The sequence below is a fragment of the Chrysochloris asiatica genome, unplaced genomic scaffold, assembly GCF_000296735.1.
Source record: "Chrysochloris asiatica unplaced genomic scaffold, ChrAsi1.0 scaffold00075, whole genome shotgun sequence".
NCBI lineage: Eukaryota > Metazoa > Chordata > Mammalia > Afrosoricida > Chrysochloridae > Chrysochloris > Chrysochloris asiatica.
Window position 1 is genome coordinate 3,347,451 of NW_006408593.1, and position 8,117 is coordinate 3,355,567.

General features: G+C 38.8%; 1 protein-coding gene across 3 annotated transcripts in view; it reads right to left on the bottom strand.

Moving 5' to 3' along the window:
• Positions 1–1,518: 1,518 nt before the first annotated feature.
• LRRC4C (leucine rich repeat containing 4C) overlaps positions 1,519–8,117 on the bottom strand; it is a 269,415-nt gene continuing 262,816 nt past the window's right edge. For 2 of the 3 annotated variants that reach the window (XM_006865020.1, XM_006865022.1), the window contains one exon: positions 1,519–3,655. In XM_006865020.1, coding sequence (XP_006865082.1) covers positions 1,691–3,613 — 1,923 coding nt within the window. In that variant the 5' untranslated portion in view covers positions 3,614–3,655 and the 3' untranslated portion in view covers positions 1,519–1,690. The remainder of the gene's footprint in view (positions 3,656–8,117) is intronic. The other variant, XM_006865021.1, reaches the window with a different exon arrangement.

The following is an 8,117-nucleotide window of genomic DNA, read 5'->3' on the forward strand; positions in this document are numbered from 1 at the left end:
ACACTACTTCCTTAAAATATGTTCCTAATGAATGAATTACCATTCATTGTATTATTGCTATCTCTACATATATATCCATCAGTCAGAATACTTCCTTAAGCCCTAAAAAAAGCCCTTAAAAAAACTCATTGCTGTTGAGTTAATTAAGACTCAGTGACCCTTTAGGACAGACTAGAACAGCCACATAGGGTTTCCAAGGCTGTAACCTTACAGAGATTGCCACAGCTTTCACCTTCAGAGGAGCTTTACGGCTTTACTACTTTATGGCTAGCAACCAAGTGCTGACCCACTGACTCAATAATTCTGCACTGGGAAGAAGAGAGCTCTTAAAGAACATAAGGCTTCTATTCTTGTCATAACAGTAACTTGATAGTTTGAAACTCCCAAGTCCCAATTTACAACCTTCCACCCAACAATAAAATTAAAGCTGGCCCAGGAATAAGATGAGATTATTTCTAAAACATATTTCATATGAATTGTGAGTAATTCAAGGGCAGAAATCAGGTCTTGTCAAGTGTGTATCCACAGCACTAAAGGTTAGCACACAGTAGGTCTTTTGTAACAAATTTTGCGAAGTGAACTGAATTTGCTGACATTTAGCAGCAAAAATTATTTTCCAGCTATGGATGATCTGTAATACTTTCATGATCTGTGATGGCATTGCATCTAGTCAATGGAATTTTATTTAGGAGACAGTGAATAAATTATACTGAAACTTTCTTCCAAGTAGTATTGAATTTACTTTACAGAATTATTACCTTTTAATCTTACCATTGAACAGAGTACCCTTAATGAGAAGGAAAGAAAAAAAAAATACCACAGCATCTTTGACTATAGATTGAAAATACAATGAACAAAATCGGATCCTGCAAAGATCCACACCATGAATGCAGAATACTGTAGTATTTTCTTTCTTAGAAAGGAGGCAATCTGATCACTTTCAAGTTTCTCACATTTGAGTTATACTACAAATGAGTTTTGTCCAGGTACAGAAAAACCAACAATATTTTATTTATAATCTTATTTTAGCATTTGAACTACAAATTCTGGTTCTAGAGTTGTTGAAAAGATCATGGGTTTTATAGATGCTCATATGCAAATTATTTGTTTTTTGTTTTTTTTTCTTATTTTTTTCTTTCTTTTCTTTTCCATAGAATGGTCCTCCTCATAAATACAGAACAGGTTATTACATGAAAAATATAAGATCTTGCATTTTTTCCTTGTTCCTCTTAAAAATCTATTTCTAATATTGCATTCCCCGTTGGGCTACTTCATAAGGGCATGAGTTAAAAAAAGAAAAGAAAGAAAGAAAAAGAAGAGACAAAATAGACTGGATCTCACCACTAGAATTCACCATAAAAATCTCAAAGTGTAACAGAATTCTTACAAAATATCCTAGACCAGTTCTTTAGGGAATTGAGATCTCCTGTGAAAAATATGGCAATCGGGGAAGGGAGGACGAGATGTGGGAAATTGTAAATAAGTGCAGCAAAAACAGGTTCTGAGGAATACACATAATTTTGTCTGCTTTAGATCACAATAGAATTTTTAATAAATAAATTTCTTTTCTTTTTTGTTTTGTTTTTTTGTAAAGACACTTTTGAAACAGTAGATTTAGCCCAGTCATTTGTGTCATTTTTAATAAACTGTCTTTTTTTGATTGTTTGTTTTCTGTAATTCTGTAAGTGTTTTAGATTTGAGTCTCTTGTACATTGTCTTTAGAGTTCATTCGAATCAATAACGGTTCATGCACTGAACTGTGTATTGAATTTATTGTGTTAACGGTTGTTGTGTGGTTGAAGGGAGATTTGTAAGAGTTATAGTGATTGAGGTGCTCATGCTCGATAGCAGGCATGGGCAGGTGACTTTCCATGGGTGTGTCCCCTGTAATTTCATCATCCACATTAATGATTTCAACAGTCCGGGTTGGAGCATGATGGTTTTGCCGATGATGCTGCTTCCTCATCTTGTAGAAAATGACCAGCATCACCGCAGCCATAAGTGTGATGGCCACAAAACAGCCAATAATAATTTTGGTAGTCTTCATGACCTCATCAATTCCTGGGATCCCACTGTTCATATCAGTCACTGGGATGGTGAATGTTTTTTCTGTCGACCTTGTGCTCTGTGGTGTTAGAGAGGTGGTCACATTGGTGGTCTCCCAGTTGATTGCTGGAGTGGGGCCCACATTGTTATCTGTGGTCCGAGCCTCATCCTGAGAAGGTTCCATAGTCTCTACTGTGACAGTTGAAAAGTAAGAGAAAGGAGTAGTGGTTGCTGCAGTAACATTCAGAGTGGCTGAAGCAGTGGTATTTCCAACGGAATTACTCACCATACACGTGTACATGCCTGTATCTTGCACGGTTACATTCGTGAAATTTAGCGTTCCATCGCTGAGTACAGCTATCCGCACTTTGTAAGCCCCATGTGTCATGACTGTTCCGTTCGGAGTAATCCAAGATACAGAGGTCAGGGACGTGGAGGCCCGGCATTTCAGCTCGGCTGCCATGCCTTCAGTGACGTTGAGGTCTGCTGGAGGCTCCACAATCACAGGAGCATAGCATGTGAAATAATTCTGGTCAAGCTCCCCAATGTACCTCCCTTTCAGGTTGGGAGGGGTGTTACACCGAGCACAGCAGGCTGTATTGGAGGGGGCCATGTCTTTTATCCACCAGCTGAGCCACAGTATATCACAGTTACAGTTCCAAGGGTTATGGTGTAAGTGTATCCGCTCTAGATGATGCAAAGGAGTGAAGAGGTCATGAGGCAGTAATGTGAGATTGTTGTGTGCCAGATTGATCTCCACTAGTGACTGAAGGTTATCAAAGGCATTCCGTTCAATCACTTGAATCTGGGATTGTATCATCCACAGTTTTTGAAGGTGCATCAACCCCTGGAAAGAGCCAGGCCTGATGGCAGACAAATGATTCCCAGAGAGATCCAACTCATCCAGTTTTATAAGTGGTGTGAGGTTAGGGATTTCCCGGAGGTTGCACATGGCCAGGTTCAAATACCTCAAATTGGACAGACCTTCAAAGGCACCTTCTGAGATGTATGAAAGCCTTTTCAATTCCCCCAAGTCTAGCCGGCGTAAAGAAGGGATTCTGTTAAAAGCATAAGAAGGGATGCTTTCAATGGGGTTGTTACGCAACCAGAGCTCCTTCAGTTTAGACAAATATACAAAAGCTCCATTCGGGATGGTAGTAAGACGATTGTCAAAGAGTTCCAGAGTGTTGAGGTTTGCCAGACCATTGAAGGCCCCAATTTCAATTGTTCTAATGTGATTCCTACTCAACTGTAGGATTTCCAGGTGTCTCAAGTGCTTGAAGCTGTTCACTTTGATGATCTGGATTTGGTTCTCATGAAGGTTCAGCAGCCGTGTGTTGGTCGAGATGCCATCTGGAACCTCGCGCAGGTTTTTCCGAACACAAATCACCTTGCTGAACTGGTTGCTGCAGGAACAGACGGAAGGGCAGGTTTGAGCCCGCACCAGACCAGCCACCACAAGAAGTTGAAGAGCCAGCAGCACCACAAGCAGGGGGTCAAATAAGGCCCTGTTAAACCTAGGACCTATCATTATCTGCTGTGGATGTAAGGTCATCTTGTTCAACATTCATAATTTATCTGGTGTTGGTCCTTCTGGAGTTCAAACCGTCTGCAAAAAACAAGAACAATAACAAAAAGAGTATTAGAACTCTTGTAAATGTCTTTCTGAAAAAATGTCAGTGAGTCAGGATGTCAAGTATGTCAGCTAAAGCCATCTATTGCTCAGATGAAGAAAACTACAGATGAAATATTCCTTATTGAGGGATATAATCTATAATTATAGGGACATATTTTTGTACTCCAAAATAGAAGCCAAACACAAGTTTCCATCAGAATTGCAACCACAGAAATGGCGTAGGGTTACAATATGTTACCAACAGAGCATGACCCAACTGTACGAGGCAATATGTGATGTAGCCCATCAATAGGATAGACATCAGCCCGGCTTGAAATTTTCAGAAAATAGAACTTTATGTGTTTAACCAACATAAATGCCCCTTTGCAAAATGAATAATGACAAAGAACCAGTTGTTGTGAATCAACTTGAACTCATGGTGAATCCATGTGAGTGAGAGCAGAACTGTGCACCATACGGTGTCCAATGGCTAATTTTTCAGAAGGAGCCCAACTTTCTACCAAAGACCCCCTGCTGGACCTGAACACCCAAACTTTTGGGTTAGCAGCTGAGCAGTTTAGTTGTTTCCGGGATACCAAAATTAGTTAGTAATAATCAACATTTTTTGAGGAATACTCAATGTGCCAGTTACCATCAGTTATAAACTTTACCAACAATCCTATCTAAGGTACGCTATATAATTAGTGGGATTCACTGCAAAATAAAAATGTAGAATCTACTGTTCAGACATAATTATGAATATCAAGATGGATGGACTTTGGCAAGTGGCCAGACAAGGCCAGAGGCACTACGTGGACCCTCTTCAACAAAGATATGGGAGACCAAATGAAACAGACACAGATAAAAATTCTAGCACCCTAAACTTTGGAAGAAAGGTTAGTGAAGCAGATTAGTGGCTTCTGAGAGGAGAAGCTGAGCAGGGATATTTAGAGAGGAAGACTAACTGGTGAATTGCCAGCTAGATGCGGCATGACCATCTTGTGAGCAGCAACAGAAGGTCGGTTAGCAGAGCAAATTCACACAGGCATGATTGCTTCATTTAACCCATGCTCTCCTGGTGACTAGAAGTACGTATGGTCAGCTCTCACCCATATAGACCCCCAGCACATACCCTGCTCTCCAGGAGTCTGGAACCACTTGGTCAGGAGACTTGCCAGTGTAACACAGTGGCTGGTTTGGCTACTTTAGTACCTGGAATCAGGTGGGCTTGGCTCCAGACCTACAGAACCTGTAGAACCACCAGCATTTAACCAGTCATCCTGCCCACAGCTGCCCAGCCATCCTAACAGACAGTGAAATCAACTCCATCAAATGAATTTCACAACCTACTTCCAGATTGAGTGCCTTGAACGTAGATAACACCTAGACTGATAGGAACTCTGTCTAGGCCCAGGAACTCTGCTGTCATATCCCTCCTGAAAACAGCTCATAGGTTCTTTGGCTTGAATTAGCCTCCCAGAATTTTCTGCTATCTGGTCCAATAGCTACACTGTTTTGTTTTTTCTTTTTCATATTTCTTTTTTTTTTTTTTTACTTGTTTATTATTTTTCTTCCTCCTTCTTTTCTTTCCATTCCCTTGAATTTTATCCTTTCTATCTCCACAATTGTTTTTCCTTCTTTTCATTTGTTTCACTTCTTCTTTTCTTTTCCCTTTTGATTTTTCTTTACTACTCTCTACTATTTCTTTTTTTCAGCTTCCCTCTCCCTGGTTTTTCTTTGCTTTTTAAAATGTCTTCCTTTTTATTTCCTCATCTATTTTTTTCTCTTCTATATCTCCATTTCCCCATCCCTCTTCTGTCTTTACAGTTATTATATTATTTTTCTCTGATTACTGCCTGCTTTCATTGATTTTTCTCTCTTTATTCTCATCTCACTTCATTGTTGGTTCCTTGTTTGTTTATTCTCTTGTTTTCTGGTATGTGGATGCATGGTCTCTGTCCTATACAACAGGAGACAGTAATAATGCCCATACAGCCCAACTACAACAGTACCCTCTCCATCTCCAAATGACTGGGCAAGAGCAAGTTGTTGTTGTTGTTGTTAAGTGCCTTTGAGTCAGTACTGACTCATAGCAACCCTGTATAGAGTTTCTGAGGAGCAGCTGATGAGCTTGAACCACCAATCTTGTGGTTCAAACTGACCCTGCAGTTCTGCAAATTAGCCCACAGTGCCACACCAAGAATAGCAGCTCCTATATCACCTGATCAATACTAAACAGCAACCAATACTCACCAAAGCCAACCTAAACCGAGGTGTCCAAACAGTGAACAAAAATGATTCTTTAATTACACCCACAGGAGATAGCTGGTGAGAGTCTAAGAACAATCACCAATTAAATACAAATACAAAAACCTCATGATGTCCTGGAGACAACAGACAATTTTTGCTCACATGAAGAAACAAGAGAAAATGGTTCAAACAAATAATCAAGATGCAGAGCCAGAAAATGTTTCTGAGGAAGAAAAGATAATAGAACTGACTGAAAGAGAATGCTATTTAGGTACCTTCAAAAGATTGATAGAAAGATTGAGGAAAGCAAGGAGAACACAGAGAAAAAAATCCTTAGAAGAATTCAGGAAAACACTACAAGAACAAGCAGGCAAAAAAATTAAAATCTTCAACACAAAACATGCAATTAGAAATTCAGAAGATTAATGCTAAGATTTCAAAAATGGACAATACAGTGAAAGGGCAAAGGAGTAGATTAGAAGCAATGGAAGTCTGAATTAGTAAGCTCTAAGGCAAATCTCTCAATACTAGTATGCTAGAAGAACAATCAGGAAAAAAGAATGAAAAAATCTGAAGAAAGTCTATGAGTTATGTGAAATACTGTGGAAAGAAACAACTTACAGGTGATCAGAATTCTAGGACAGGAAGAGACAATAAAAAACACAGGGAAAATTGTAAAAGAGTTGTTGGAACAAACTTTGCTAACATCATGAAGGACAAGAAGACAAGAATTCAAGAAACTGAATGAACAACAAATAGGATAGATGCAAAAATAAAATAATGAAGACATGTCATAATCAAAATTTCCAAAACCGAAGACAAGGAAAGAATCCTGAGAGCAGCTCAGGAAAAACAAAAAAACTACTTACCAAAGAGAACCAGTATGACTAAGCTCTAATTTTTCAGCAGAAACTATCTAGGCAAGAAGGCAATGTGATGACATATAGAAAACTCTAAAGGAAAAAAACTGCAAACCAAGAATCATATACCCAGCAAAGCTGTCTCTCAAATATGATAATGAATTTAAGACATTTTCTGATAAGCAGAAATTAAAGGAATTTGTAATGGCTAGCTAAACTCTGATATGGCACTGTAGGATAATGCACTGGACCACCAGGTGAGTATGAAGTACAAGATCAGTGGTTCAAAACCATCACCCGCTCCTCAGAAACCCTTTACAGGGTTGCTACGAGTTGGACTCAACAGCACTTAACAACAACAAAATTTTACTTCTACAAATAAACACTAAAGGGTGTTCTTTGGACTGAGAAACAACAGCTGACAACAACCTGAGATTACTGTACATAACAACGCTACCCTGAACTCAACCTAGATATTGTTAGGTGCCGTCGAGTTGGTTCTGACCTATAGCAACCCTATATAGTGTTTCCAAGGAGTAGCTGGTGACTTTCAACTGCTGATCTTAACCAAACCTACAAGACTGAAAATAAAGGACCCGAGATATCAATATGTAATGAAGCCAACTACAAAGCAAAAGAGGGAATAGTGTAGATATAGAACTTCCTAAAGGTAAGGAAGTCAAGTAGATTTCAAGATACAACAGACTGTTTTCAACAGAGAAATATCTTAATAAATTACAAGGTAACCTCAATGAAAATGAATACATCTACATATCAAAAAAAAAAGAAAAATCAGAAAGATTTAGTAAACATTTACACACACAAAAATGAAAATGCAAAGAAAACACCAAAACATAATTAACTCTGCAGAAAATTATGTGGAACTAAGAAACCAGCAACAACACACAAAAACACACATCAGAATGACAGCAATCAAGTCATACTTACTGAAAATCACACTGTATATAAATGGATTAAAAGGCAACAGTCAAGAGACAGAGCAGAATGGATCAGAAAACAGAATCCTTCAATATGCTTTCTATAGGAGACACATCAAAAGGTGGCGACAGCCTAAATATCCATCACAGAAGAATGGTTAAACACATTTTGGTACATATAACTATGGATACTATCCAACACTGAAGAACAACGATGAATTTGTGAAACACCTCAGGACATGAATGGTCCTAGAGGACATTATGCTGAGTGTAGAGAATCCCAAAAGGTCAAAATTTTGTAGGAGGCCAAATGTAAAAAGTGAAGAAAATATTTTCCTAAAAGAAACAAACTACGATGGTTATTGGGGGTAGGGAGGGAGAGGGAAAATGATTCATGGGCTAGAGGGT